Genomic DNA, 14,949 nt, shown 5'->3' with positions numbered 1-14,949 from the left:
TTATTGTCCCAGAATTCAATAAAATTTGATAATAAGCAGCATCCTCAATAGTGCTTAATCTACTACTAACTGGCTCTACTACTTTTCAGGCTCCTCCTGTAGGCACTGGAGATGTATCTCTCCCTGGTTCCATAGAACAGACCCAGCCCCAGTTTATCTCTAGGTTTCTAGAAGGTCAGTCTGGAGTGGCAATCAAGCATGTCTCTTGTGGAGACCTTTTTACAGCGTGTCTTACAGGTAGGATAATGCAGGTGACTAAAATACTTGCCTTCTCTGAAAAAAGGTTTAATAATTTAGTGCGTCCTTACTTCAGTGCAGTACTTAGGGAGTACTCTACTACTAGCGGTTCCATCTTTATGAGACATTGAATCGAGACCTATTTGTCAGCTCTGGTGGATGTAAAATAATCTATGGCACCATTTTGAAGAAGAGTAATGGCGTTTCTCCCTCTTGTCCTATCCAATATTTATATTTCGTCTAATATCACAAAGGTGGGTTATCTGATTATTATCACATTGCAGTCTGTGGGAGTTTGCCATCACAAATTGGCTGTTGCATTTCATGTAACGGGGTTGACACTTCAAAAGTGCTTCATGTAAAATGGTCCAGTGATGAAGAAATGCTATATAAATACAAGTCTTTCTTTATGTTCAAATGGTTTCACAGTGTGGCACAATCTAGACACAGTGCAGGTTATTGTTGCCATGATAGTTCTTATTCACTCAGCTTATTTATTGTGTTTCTTTTCCTTAGAAACCCAAATGTTTTTGCTAAAACATTAGTACTTTGACATACTTCATTTGCAAATCTCTCTATTGCAATAAATGCTTCAGCAAAGTAGAATGTACACTATTCAATAATACAGAAATCACTACTGCCTTGCACAAGTTAAAGTTCCTCCAGAGTAGTACAGGTCTCGAAACTGCAACTTTCCAAATTATGAAAATAATGCCCCCAAATTGGCAGAAATCCAATTTGCTTAATCAAGCTTTATGTTGTACTAAAAGCTCACGTTGACTAACCTGATAGTGTCACAACTCTGGTGCATTTTGTTTTGAGTTCAGTTTCTTAGCCATGGATGAAATGGCAGTGGGAAGCTGGCAGTTGGCCTTGGAATTTAGAATAGCTTGAGTTGTAATTTCTCCTTGCAGTTCAGTGAATCCTGTGAGAAACACAGAAGTACAGCATATAGCATGACGAAATCTGTGGCCAAAGCTTGTATTGTTTTGAACCAGATCCCAATTGTGAAAAGAAACTTAATAAGATGTTAAGGAACCTAAGAAACTGAAACTGACTTTGGAAATTAATGTCTGGTTGAAACTATATAAGAGGAGACAGGGCCATCAGAGTTCAGAGGATGAAGATATGCAGTTTAGACAACTTGAAGAAAACGTAGGATAGATACAGAAGCTGAGAATAGACAATATACAGTTGCTTCAGCTGTTTCTAATACTTGAAAATAACGTTGATGGACCCATAAAATCCAAAACAGTTTATGATGGTCATCTGGGCTTGAAGTATGGCACATTTGCGTGTGCTGGAAGCTATATGTATTAATACACAGGACTTTGTTCTTTGCACACAGAAAGAACATGTATACATGCTTGCCTGCTTCAACAAAACAAAATAGGTGACAGCAAAAATGGTTCATTTCTCAGGACAATTCTTGGCTAATCAGAGTCAACCTTTCTGGGTTAAAATCTAAATAAAGTTTGGCAGTTAACTTATAATTACTATATAACTGATACATTCTCTATGGCAGTGTCCCTATCGGTCAGAATCTGATTGTCAACCCCTCTTGTACAATATAAATGTTTCTTTTCCTTTTACTTTGGTATTTCTTGCAAATTGTCCTGATGAGAGCAAGGAAGCTTAGACATAATCCATACATTTTCAGCTGTATGTTGTTAAATATGTAGAGGAAGACTTTCCTATTTAGGCATTTATAAGGTGAAACCTGTGTCTTACACATTTGCACAATTAATTCTTTTTCAGACAGAGGGATAATAATGTCATTTGGAAATGGTAGCAATGGTTGTTTAGGTCACGGCACTTTCAATGATGTAACACAGGTAAGTTGAATTTTCTTCCACACCTCTCTTCATTTATGCTTGTAGCTTTTGTTTCCTTGCTTATATCTCCCCTTTTCCTTTCCTGAATGTCTGAGTTTTTTCTCTGCTGTAGTTCTATTGATGAAGTTGCCGTTTAGCATTCAGGCTTGGTGGTGAAGTTGCCTTATAGAGCAGCCTACCCATACTCTTTGCCATTGCTCCAGATTGGCAGCTACACCTTTACTGCCTAGGCTATAATTTTTTTGGATTTCTTTCTATAAACCTCTCTTTACCACATCTTTCCTGTAAGATGTTCTTGACCAAGTTGTATGTGGTTCCAGCAAGCAGTGCATGTAGATTGTGCATAATTGCAGATTGTGATTATGGGTTACACACAAAAGCAACACTCACATAAGAGACCAATGGATGCCTCCTGCCTGTGGAATTATGTCCAGACTTTTAATTATTTCCTGTTGAGGAAGAAGAGTAAGGAGGAATAATGACAATAAGTGACAAAATACTTTAAAAGAAACAGTTTCTTGCATTGACTGCAGCACTACTTTTGATGCTTTCTGCAAAAGAAAGAGAAGCCGAATTAAACATTTCCATAGTTTGTTCAAAAACGAATAGAACACTGTATTTTGCAGCTAATGTATTAAGAGCTTTCTGTTTCTGGATTCTTCCCCACAGCCTAAAATTGTTGAGGCACTGCTCGGATATGAGATTGCCCAGGTTTCGTGTGGGGCATCACATGTTTTGGTGGTAACCAATGACCGTGAAGTGTTCTCTTGGGGAAGAGGAGACAATGGTGAGAATTTTTTGTGTTTGAAATATAAAAACCTCTGTAAAAAGCTGGATAATGTTCAATCACTTTCTCTTAGATTTAACAGAATTTTTTGAAAGTTTGCTGCTGAATGAAAGCCCCTTCTCATCAATTGCTCAATTAATCAAACATTGACCTCTGTCAGAACTTCAGCCATGGTGTATTTGCTATGGTCTGATAGACCGTGCTTTGTTTCTTTGGCTTTGAACCAGGAAACCTATTTGACAATACTCCGTGGCCATGTAATGCTACACACAGATACATTTTTATGACCCTTGTAGATAGGCATTTTCCTTGAACTGATGGAATGTCAAATTGTGGACCTCAATGAGATCTCTACTTATAATCCTTTATTTGCAAGCTTGGCAGTCTACAAGCTGAACTATCTTTGCCTCAACTTGAATGGAGCAAAAAGTTATTAATTTTCAGACTTTTATGTGAATTGTTTTAAAATGTCTGAAGACTGTTGAGATTGGTTGGCTCGCCAACTGGTTTGTTGTTTTGCAGATATTTTGTTACCGTGCTTGGTAACATCCTCAGTGCAGCCTCTGATGAAGCATTGGTGTGTTTTCCTGCCTGGTTTTTGAACTCTGAGGTTCGTTGAGATGGATTGCTTCGCTTCCAGTTTTCCTCCGTAGTGGAATGTATATGGGGTCGAGTTCAATGTGTTTATTAATAGCATGCTTCGTGGACTGCCATGCTTCCAGGAATTCTCATGCTTGTCCTTGCCTAGCCTGCTCCAGGATCTTGGTGTTGCCTCAGTCAAAGTTGTGGTTCTCCTTGTCTATGAGTATACCCTCTCATTTCAATCCACACGGACAAGGAGAACCATGACTTCGACTGGGACAACACCCAGATCGTGGGACAGGCTAGGCAGAGACAAGTGTGAGAATTCCACAAAGCATGCTATTAATAAACACATTGAACTCGACCCCATATGCATTCCACTACGAAGGAAAACCGGAAGTGAGGCATCCATCTCAACAGACCCCAGAGTTTAAAAACCAGGCGGGAAAACACACCAATGCTTCATCGGAGGCTGCACTGAGGATGTTACCAAGCACGGTAATGAAACGTCTGTAAAACAACAAACCAGCTCGGCGAACTAACCAACCTCAAAACACACAACCCGAGCTACAGATCTACTCCAAAACCTTAGATGTCTGAAGACTGTTTAGATTAGATTCCCTACAGTGTGGAAACAGGCCCTTTGGCCCAACAAGTCCACACCGCCCCTTGAAACATCCCACCCAGACCCATTTCCCGATAAGCCACACACCCTTGAACACTACGGACAATTTAGCATGGCCAATCCACCTAGCTTTCACATCTTTGGTCTGTGGGAGGAAACCAGAGCACCCGGAGGAAACCCACGCAGACACGGGGAGAATGTGCAAACTCCGCACGGGCAGTCACCCAAGGCTGGAATCGAACTCGGGTCCCTGGTGCTGTGAGGCTGCAGTGCTAGCCACTGTGCCACCCCTTATTTATTTGTGAGTTTTGTCGAAGTACAAAGGATCTTCTCACTGAAGGAAATTCTATGCATAAAATCACAATAGTGTGAGTGCATCTATAAATCTATTCATTGTACAATGGAATTGCAACATATTAAGTGAATTAATCAACGATTGTTGGTACAAGTTATCCGTGAATGACAATACTTCTACTTAAAAGGTATTCTTCCAGAAAGACTTATCCATTATTGATCTGTAGTTTAATGCTGTCTTTAATTTGCTGTTAATTATAGAAATTGTTCTGCATTTCTAGATTAAAGAATATTATATGTAAATAAAATTCAGTCCCTGTAATACATTTTCATTACTTGGTCCTTTTAGCAAAGGAAGAAAAGGCTTTCTGTAGAAGGGGTGCATCAAAGGTTCATCAGATCAATTCTTGAGATGGCTAGAATGTTCTAGGAGGAGACTGGGCTGTATTCTCAGGAGTTTAGAAGAAGGATAGGGGATATAATTGAAAGTTGCAAAATTCTTAACACGATAGGGTGGCATGGTGGCTCAGTGGTTAGCATGGCTTCCTCACAGCGCCAGGGACCTGGGTTCGATTTCACCCTTGGGTGACTTTCTGTGCGGAGTTTGCACATTCTCCTGTGTCTGTGTCGGTTTCCTCTGGTTTCTTCCCACAGTCCAAAGATGTGCAGGTTAGATGAATCGGCTATGCTGAATTACCCAAAGTGTTCAGGGATGTGTAGATTAGGGAGATGGGCCTGGGTGGGATGTGCTGAAGTTCAGTGTGTACTTGTTGGGCCAAAGGGCCTGTTTCCACACTGTAGTGAGTCTATGATTCTATGATGATAGACTGAGTGGAAAGCAGTGTTGTGGTGGTTGATCAGCCATGATTTAGAATAGCAGAGCAGGCTTACTGGAGACTGACTGGCTTATTTCTCTCCTATGTTTCTATGTCATTTTAATGTGTGGCCAGCATAACTGATTTGTAACTGTTCCACAGTTGGCTTCTGCAATTCAGCACTAATCCTGCAGTTTGTCACTTCCCGCTCTGCTTTCAAAAATCTTCTAATCATCTTCTCTTTAGCAGTTCTTTCTCACCTCCCTTAACATTTCCAGTTTATTATTGATGCCTCTTGCTTGATGAGCATCGCTTCCAACTCAAACTTTGCAGCATCCTTCTATCCGGAGTTAACCTCTGGTTGGTAAATGAACCTGGCGCGGCGTTCTATTTAGAATAATGTTGTGGTGTAAAACCTAAAGGCCTATTAACACTAATATGAATGTAGTGTTAAACTGCAATGTACTACAAATTTTTCTCCCTTTGCTTAAATTGATAGATGCTTTTACATTAACATTTCTTAGTTTGCATTATGGGAAATTGAGAATATGCTCTGCCCCTCTCTATTTACACAGTGAACATTGGTTCCCTTATTCTTACTGATACAACCTTTAATTTTACTGTGAGCTGAAGTCAGCCAGTTGCAGTGGTATGCACACGGGTTCAACGCACAAATGCTGGTGACACCTTAATTTCTGAACTGAACAAGGGCTAATGTGAATGCACCAAACAGTAAACAGGCAGACAAAAGTATTCTGTTTGACTCATACTTGCCATGTATTGAACGTATGTTCGGGGTGCCATGAACAGTGCTGTCATCCTGTTACTGCCTCTCCTTCTGTCACTACAGACAGAATTGTGTGTGCATGTACAGACTGTTATTAGCATGAAACAGTGCCCATTCATGACTGCACAGTAGATGGACTAGGTTCCAAATTTATTTAGTAGTTAAAATCTTAGACATACCATATAAATAGAATTAATGCAATTCCAGAAATGTCTCAGAAGTGTCTTGTTGTTCTGCAGTACCTTTTGTAGGAGACAGGCATTTTTGCCTTGCTTGTGAAGTCCTACAACAGTGAGATTTCAATGGCTCCCTTCAGCCACTATTTCTCACTTATATTGGGATTTGTTTCAGTTTTGATGTTGATGTCGTAGAGATGGATTCCCAAAGCAGAAAGCTATTATCATCTCATGGTCACTACACAATGTCATGATACATTCCTGTAGCTCACCTTTCAAATGGGGGACACATGACAGACTCATTTGAATACAGTTAGAATCATAGCATGATACAGCACAGAAGGTGGACATTTTGCCCATTGTACTCTTGCCATCTCTTTGAAGGTGCAACCCATTAGTTCCATTCCCTATAACAAGTGTGGAGCTGGATGAACACAGCAGGCCAATCAGCATCTTAGGAGCACAAAAGCTGACGTTTTGGGCCTCGACCCTCCATCTAGCTCTTTCCTCATGGCCCTGCAGAATGTTTCCTTTTTAAGTTTGTATGCACTTCCCTTTTGCTCGTTGTTATTTAATGTACACTCTCAGGCAATGTGTTGCAGATCATAAAAACTTGCTGTGTTTTCTTAAAACAAGGTAATCTCCCCTAGCTTTGTTTTTGCCAGTTATCTCTGAAAGGGTTTTCTTTGGTTACTAACACTTCCAGATTGGAAACAATGATTATGCACGCAAGAGCCTGGAGTGGGATTTTCTTTCCTGTTGTGAAGTTTAGGTGTTACTAGCTTGGGGTCAATGAAAGCTCAGAATGCCATGAAATGAATTATAACATATTTAATAAAATTTATTCATGTAACGGCCTCAGTTGATAAAATGAAATTCCCACTATGAAAATGTGCAGATCTGCATATCAAGGAATTCCCACCTTTTCTTCCCAGGTACTTACTGAGCAGGATGATACCAGTTTGTTCAGCTTTAGCTGTGCTACCTTTGATTTCAGCATTCTCTGATGCAGGAGGAAAAATACTAGCTTGGTTACCTGCTGCTGTTTGCTTTCTGGTGCTGAGTAGTATGTGCAAGCAGTCATGAGGCAAAGTTCCTCCCCGAAACCAAATATTCCCTGTTAGGCTCACAACTGAAAAATACATGTGCTTGTGAAGCTGAACGTACACAGTACGGATAAGCATTTCAAGAAGAGTGTTGAAAATTGGCAGCATAATGCATGGCAACTGACTGAATTGACATAACAGTCAGTGTTTTGAAAGCATGGCACATGTGTCCACAATAGAGGACAATAAATCCATTGTAGGGCAGTGCCCCTGACCCTGCAGTCAAATTCCAAGTTTTCTTTCCTGCTATTGCCATACTGGAGACTTTAACAGTGTTCTTCTGTTGTTTTAAGCTAGAATTAGTGTTCATGATTGTATAGTTGATAATCATCGATGATAAAATGTCTGATTTGATAGTTTCATTTAATATTTTGGTCATTTCTCAAAATAAGAAAGTTCAGTGAGGGTGTTTGCTTTTGTCTTCAGAAGAACGTTCTAAGTTCATCTGGTTTGGAATGACATGTTTGTGCTAGAGGCTTTCCTTTTGTTGTTAACTTGCGATCATGAGGCCTGCATAAGTCATGGTTTCTTCCAAGACCCAAACTGCAATCTAGGAATCTGCTATTTTCTGTTCTATGAAACTGCCCTGTTTCAACACTGCAGGTGATCTCAAAATTGAAGAGCTGTGCGGCCAAACTCCATTCCTCTTCGAACATTAAAATTTAACTGGTTATTCATCTCATTGCAGCCTGTGGATCTTGCTTGTGCTTAGGAAAGCTTTTACATTGCTTGTTTAATGGTACTCTGTGCCTTTAAGATGACAGCACTTTCATTTGACATTTGTGATGAGGGCTAGTAATTTAATCACTGATGTCCTTGAAAGAGCAATCCTGTTAAACTAATGTTTATTCTTTTTTATTTCACAATAGTGTCTCATGCTGACAGCAAAGTATTGAGAAAATGATTTTGTTACATGCTTGAAATCAGTCATTTAACACGTGTTTTAAAGAGGGGGAAAGGCAAAGGAGATAAACTTGACCAAACATGTCTACTTTGCATTGTTGATAGATTTAAAGAAATATTGGATGCATAATTCTGTTATCAGTCTATATTGCTCATCTTTTTTTCCCATAAAAATCATGTTTTTCACACTCTTGATGAAGAATATGCAGCTATTTTACTATTTCTGTGATTTCAGATGTCATTTGTCCCCTGTTCATTGCCAACAATCGTGCCTGTTTTGTACCTTTTTCCAGAAGGTACAATTAACCTGAATTGATTATATCAACACCGATGATGGGGTTGTAATACAGATATATACAAAATTCCTTGGTGGTTAACTGGCTTGATTGCTTAAAATGTGCATTATTCATCAAACTAAAAGCTCAGTTAAGCCTGGTGACTTGTCTGTTGTTTAATTTATGTTTGTGTTGTTTTGATTCACAAATTATCTTTTACAATGCCAATGCATTTTACCTGATTAACAAAATAAGTTAATACAAAAAATGATTAAACGGCTTATTCCTTTCCATTCTTGCAAGAGTCTTTGATATAAAAGACTTTTTCAGGTGTTTAAAGTTGTAAAATGAATTACCAGGAAGTTTTGGAAACAATAGGGGCTAGGTTGGAAATTTAGGGCTCTTATAGCTTCAATAAACCGAATGCTTATGAACTTAATTTCTTACAGAATTACCTCTTGATTTTCTTTTCTGTTTTCAATGCAGGTCGCCTTGGTTTGGAATCTCAGGAGTCACACAATTCTCCTCAGCAAGTGTGTGGACCGGCAGAACACGAAGCCCAGAAAGTTTTGTGTGGAATTGACTGTTCAATGATTCTCACAACGCGAAATCACATTTTAGCTTGTGGGAGTAACAGGTAACAGGGCCTTTAGAAGAAAAAAACTTCAACAATGTCTCTCAAAAATATTTCATTTCAGTTGACTATAATTTAAGTTAATTTGTTTTGAACGAGTTATGTTAGTACCTGTTAGCAATTCTGAGGGATATCTGTTTCCATTTACATATGAGCATGTGAATTTGGGGCTGGAATAGACCACTTAGGCAATGCAGCCCACTCTGCCATTCAGCAGTCCATGGTAAATCTGATTACTCCACACTTCCACCTATCCTGATAACCTTTCATGCACTTGCTTATCAAGAAACTGCCTTAAAAATATTTTAAAAATTTCATCACCTTTTGGGGAAGAGGCCTAAAGACTGTGACGAAAATTTGCTCCCCATTTGTCTTAAATGGGTGGCCTTTTTTAAAAATAATATAAATAGTTGTGTATTTTCCTGCAGGAGCAAACATTCTTTTCTCATCTACCTTGTTGAGATTCTTCAGGATCTTTATGTTTCAAGCAAGTCACCTCTTACTCTTCTGAACTTCAGCAAATAAAAGTCTAGCGTATCTAACCATTCCTTATAAGATTCGCTGCCCTTCAAGATATTAGTTTGGTAAACCTCCTTTGAAATCCTTCCAATGCATTTATGTCTTTTCCTAAATAAGGAGATCCATACAATAGGCAATACTCCAAATGTAGTCTCACCAATCCTCTGTACAACTGTGGCATGATCTCCCTATTTTAGTTTTCAATTCGTCTTATGATGAACAATTACATTCTATTGGCTTTCTTAATTATTTGCCATACCTACATGTTAATTTCTATCATTCATGCACTAAGACAGTCAGATCTTTCTGCATATCTAAGCTCTGCAATCTCTCACCATTTAGTTAATCTATTTTTTTATTCTTCCTACCAGAATGAGCAATTTCACATTTTCCACAATATAGTCTATTTGCCAGTTCTTTGTCCATTCACTTAACCTATTTATATCCTTTTGCAGGCTCCTTAAGTCCTCTTCATAACTTGCCTGGACTGAAGAGTCTGTTTCCATGCTGCATGACCCTATGACTTTATGACTGTACCTTTGTGTTGTCAGCACTTTATCAAATACCTTCAGAAAATCCACATTTAGCACATCCAACTTTGTTTATGGTACGTTACCTCTTCTGTTAATCATGATTTATTTTCACAAACCACATAGATACTGCCTGATTATCCTGAACTCATCTAAATTCTCTGCTGTAATGTATTATAATTGCTTCTAGCATCTTCCCTGTGTCAAATCTTAAACTCACTGGCCTGTTATTATCTAATCTAATGGAACTTTTCCCAAATTGAGGGAACTTTGGAAAATTAGCTGCAATAATTTGCTCAGTACCACTTTTTTGAGTTCATATCTCCCTTCTTTTTCCTGACTTACTGCTATTTCTGGGATATTACTTGCAACTTCATTAGTGGTTCTAGATAAATCTGCAAGCCAGATGAATGTAGATTGTTCAGTAGCTTGTTCTGGAAATTGTCAAACACAATGATAGGTTCCTGGCATGTCAAATAAATATTTGATCAAATCAAATAATATGGTGACCCTCAATGTCAACTTTGGTTCTTTGTAGTTGACCAGCATCTGTCAATGGTTGAATGTCCTTTTTATAGAGCATGCTTATTCTTTCAGTCAGTCAGAAGTATGTGTATCAGTGATAAAACATAAAATTGCATTTCTATATTAGATTTGTTTTTATTTTTGTATGTAAGTAACATTTTAAAAATATGCTTTCCAGATTTAACAAACTTGGCTTGGATAAATTAACTGCAGCTGAGGATTCTCATGCCTCTAATCAAGTTGAAGAAGTTCATGTTTTCACTCCTGTGCAATCATTCCCCCTTAATGAAGGGAATATTGTACACGTGGACGTAGGAACAGCACACTCAGCAGCAATAACAGGTGAGAGACACTGTTTCAAAATTAATTGCCTCCTTTGACTCAAGAGTTTTGAATTTATTAATCTAGACTAACACTCCATTCTGAGAGAGTACAGCATTATTGGAGGTACCATACAAGTTTTGAATGCTACATTCAACCAAGGCCTTGGCTGATCTCCCATGTGATTTTGCAAAGATCCCATGGGACTATTTGGTAGAAGAGGAGGAACATTATTCCTTGTATACTGGCCAACATTTGCTCCTCAATCAACATTAGAAAAAACAAATAATCTGATCATTGGCATATCACTGTGGGATCTTACTGCGCACAAATTGGCCTTTGTTCTTTCTTCATTACAAGATGGATATGCTTCAAAAGTGCTTCACTGGCTGCAAACCATTATGGAATATTTTAAGGCAGTAGAAGGCTACATATGAAAGCATTTCATTTATTCCTTCTTATTTGAATGGATTGGTGGATAGGACCTTGCAGAAGATACATGTTTTGGTCCCAGGTCTATGTTGAATTACCATTGCCATATTCCACTGTTATTAGCAAAGTGACAGTGAAACCACTAACCTTGAGCAAAGTTATATATCAAGATCTAGTAGCCTCTCTCTAGCATGGATTTCCCTTTTTCTGAGTTCCATTTGAATGTTGTGCACTATCAAGGGGTCTCCAGGCAGCCAGCATCAGTAACACAATCAACCACGGTTAGCAGCCAATCACATAGGAGTGTTGTCATAGACATCAAACCAGGAAGTAAAATATGCCACATTTTTCATTTTTAATTAAATGCTTAGAGAGCAACATGAATGATGGGCAAAATGGGACTCGCATGCAGGATTAAGGATGAAACTGCAACAATGTAGCATTTTTCTGAAACTGTTTATTTCAGAAGTGTGATTTTTAAAAAGTGTTAAATGAAGATGTTTTTAAATTTCACAACTATCAAATTAGTTTTTCGGGACTATGAGTGTGCTCAGCAGTAAGTATAACTTACTGCAACTACAGCAGTAAACAGTAACTTAGCAAACCATTAAAGCACAAGTTATACCTTGTTCAACAAGGTATAAATTTATCCAGGTCTTTGATCACAGGTCTGGCAGAGTGAAAGGTAAAGTTCTCATCAGTACCTTACAGGAAAACTTAGAATCACTGATTTCAATTTCTGGATTTCTGCATTTAACTATGGATGCTTGGGCTTCAGATGATTAATCACAAATAATACTGACAATTTTGCTGTCATTAACCACAGAATATGTGCTGTGGTCTAGGGGAAGGTAGCGGTTGGAGCGTTGGCCCATAGTCCTGCTAGTGGAGGAAAGAATAAAAGCAGCAAGTGTTCCGAATCTTGGCATGATGGGAACACATTTCTATGGATATAACTGACAATGCTGTCGGTTACTAGCCTTGGCCATGAATAATGGCGATGAAGTGATGCTGAAGGGTGGCTAGTGTTTGTGGTCAAAGAACTGTGTAGCATAGCCACAGGTCTTTTGGCCTAATAAGCCTGCGTGAGGCAATAATTATGTTTGGGGCCTTGTAAAACTCTCTCCCATTTAGCTTCCACATGTTGGATAAATTTAAGATAATACTGAAGCAGTATATTTGTCAAAATTGTCTTCATATGCCGTTTCATCATTTTTGTGTCTGGTAACATTGCTTGATTTTTGTATTCTTTATGGATATTAGCACTTTTCCTTATCACATATAACCCAAAAGATGGTTGTCTGGGCTATAGACTTATCTGCAAACACTAACCGTTCAGTTTTTTTCTAACCATGTAGGGATTATTTAAGTTTCTAATTTATTCCAGTCCTAGCATATTTCAATTTAAATCCAATGCAAACTGATAGAGTAGAGGCCAGCAAGCCTCACAACCTTGGAAAATTTATGTTTTATTTTCTTAGTCAGAAAACCAACTTCTTGAATAATCAGGGTGGCCTTTATTTTCATTGATTCTAATGTTATTGCAGCATGTCAGTGCAGGCTTCTAGTGATGCTAGTCTTCAACCAGATGCAAAGCAGCACTTTAGAGTTGATGGGGTCATTGTATGGTGTTCCATCCGACTACTCATGTTAATTTACAGGTAAGTGCTCCTATATAATGTTAGGGTTTCAGCGTACAGTTGAAATGTTTATACACTACATAATGTGGACTATTTAAAATTTCATTTGGAATTTTGAGCTGTAGAAATGATTCTACGTAGAATTCTCAGTCAGGATAATGGTAGAGGTTGACATGAGTTTTCCTGAGTTTGGAATAATGGGCCCTTGGGCATTTAGGTAGAAGAACTGGAGGTTGTTTGCCACCCATGCTTTGTACCCCATCAGTTGTCAATCCCTTTAAAAGGACTTAGGACATTGAAGAGAAAATCTTCCACTCTTTTGAAATTTCAGTTCATTCAAAAGTTTGTCATCTGTATTCTACACTGCACCTAGTTCTATTTACACAGCATCTTTTGTCGCTACTGACTGAAGATTGGTCCTGGTGCCCTCAATTTAAAATCTCATTCTTGTTTATAATTTCCTCAAGGTTTATGTTTCCCTATCTCTGTAACTTCCTCCAGCCCAATGTCAAAGTCCTGCACAGAAACAGAAATTACTGGAAATACTCAGCAGGTCTGTCATCATCTGTGGAGAGAAAACAGCTACTGGTTCTGGTCCAGTGAGCCTGCTTCAGAACTGATTTTAGCTAGGAAATGGTTGGTATATATGCTGAAGATGGGGTGGGTGAGGTGGTAGGAGATGTTGGAGATGGAGCTCAGAGAGAGAGAGAGAGAGAAAAACGCAGTTGTGCAGGCAGAGGGATGGGTAAAGGCCAGCCTGGGAGAATTAGTAGCTGCTAATGGGGACCATGAGTGGCTGACAGTGGGTTGTTTGTGGTAGAAACCCATTAGATGATAAGGTCTGGTATGTGCGTGTAGGGGTAAGGACATGGGATAAGGTGGTCAGGCCCTAAAATCATTGAACTCGGTATTGAGTCCTAAAGGCCTCAGGGTCCCTAAGTAAAAATAGGATAGTGTTCTGCCAACTTTGCTCTGAGCATTGTTGGAACACTTCAGAACGTCTAAGACAGAGAGGTTGGCCAGGGAACTGCTTGGGGACTCTGCAGCACATTATAGCTAAAGGATCACTGAACCCAAAACATTAACCCTGCTTTGTCTCCACAGACACTGCCAGATCTGCTGAGTTTTTCCAGCAATTTCTGGATTTGTTTGATTTCCAGATTCACATTTCTTTGTTTTGTTTTCTCAAAGTCCTGGAACTCCCTCCCTAACAGCCCTATGGGTGTACCTACACCATGTGGTCTGCAGAGGTTCAAGAAGGCAGTTCACATACCACCTTTTCAAGAGAAATTGGGAATGATCAGTCATGTTAGCTGAGCCAGCAAGACCCACATGCTGCGAATAAATGTTTAAAAGAAAACCCTCCTTGCCCCATGCTCACTCACTGTCTGTTATTCTGATCATGGTCTTTTGTGTTTTTCCTATTCCTTCACTCCATATGCACCTTCAGTTGCCTAGTCCACACCTTCTGGAATTCACTTTGAAATTTCTTTGGTTTTACTGAAAGTAAGAAAGGCATTTTTAAAATCCACCTCCTAATTGTCCGAATATTTGGTGATGCTACCTAATGTCGGCTTGTTTGGCTCAATGTCCAAATTCTGGGGAGAGTTTGCTTCGTTAAAAGGCATTAAACGTGCAAGTTGTTCTAATTCTGGAATACTGAAGTTTCCTTTGTGACATTCTTATCACCATTGGTATTTTACAAATATATTAAAAAGACAAAGAAGGTGTACTGGACCCATCAATATTTGTCAATGTCTAGTTGGACAATGGCATAATATAGCTTGGTGCACTATGTACCCAAACATGAGTGATGTTAAATTCGGATAAGGGCAAAGGCATAGGAAACCACCTGTTCAGCTCTTTTAATGTTATCAGATTAGGCTGCAAATCACAATAGTTAACCATAAATCATGACTATGTATA

General features: G+C 38.9%; 1 protein-coding gene across 3 annotated transcripts in view; it reads left to right on the top strand.

Annotated features, from left to right (window-relative positions):
* The window catches only part of nek8 (NIMA-related kinase 8), a 59,104-nt gene that overhangs the window by 28,810 nt on the left and 15,345 nt on the right, over window positions 1-14,949 (top strand). For 2 of the 3 annotated variants that reach the window (XM_059655413.1, XM_048557529.2), the window contains exons 8-12: window positions 90-237; window positions 1,996-2,072; window positions 2,742-2,859; window positions 8,909-9,059; window positions 10,809-10,972. In XM_059655413.1, coding sequence (XP_059511396.1) covers window positions 90-237; window positions 1,996-2,072; window positions 2,742-2,859; window positions 8,909-9,059; window positions 10,809-10,972 — 658 coding nt within the window. The remainder of the gene's footprint in view (window positions 1-89; window positions 238-1,995; window positions 2,073-2,741; window positions 2,860-8,908; window positions 9,060-10,808; window positions 10,973-14,949) is intronic. The other variant, XM_048557530.2, reaches the window with a different exon arrangement.

Source organism: Stegostoma tigrinum, chromosome 27 (assembly GCF_030684315.1).
Source record: "Stegostoma tigrinum isolate sSteTig4 chromosome 27, sSteTig4.hap1, whole genome shotgun sequence".
Lineage (NCBI taxonomy): Eukaryota > Metazoa > Chordata > Chondrichthyes > Orectolobiformes > Stegostomatidae > Stegostoma > Stegostoma tigrinum.
This window is presented reverse-complemented; position numbering and strand designations above follow the sequence as displayed.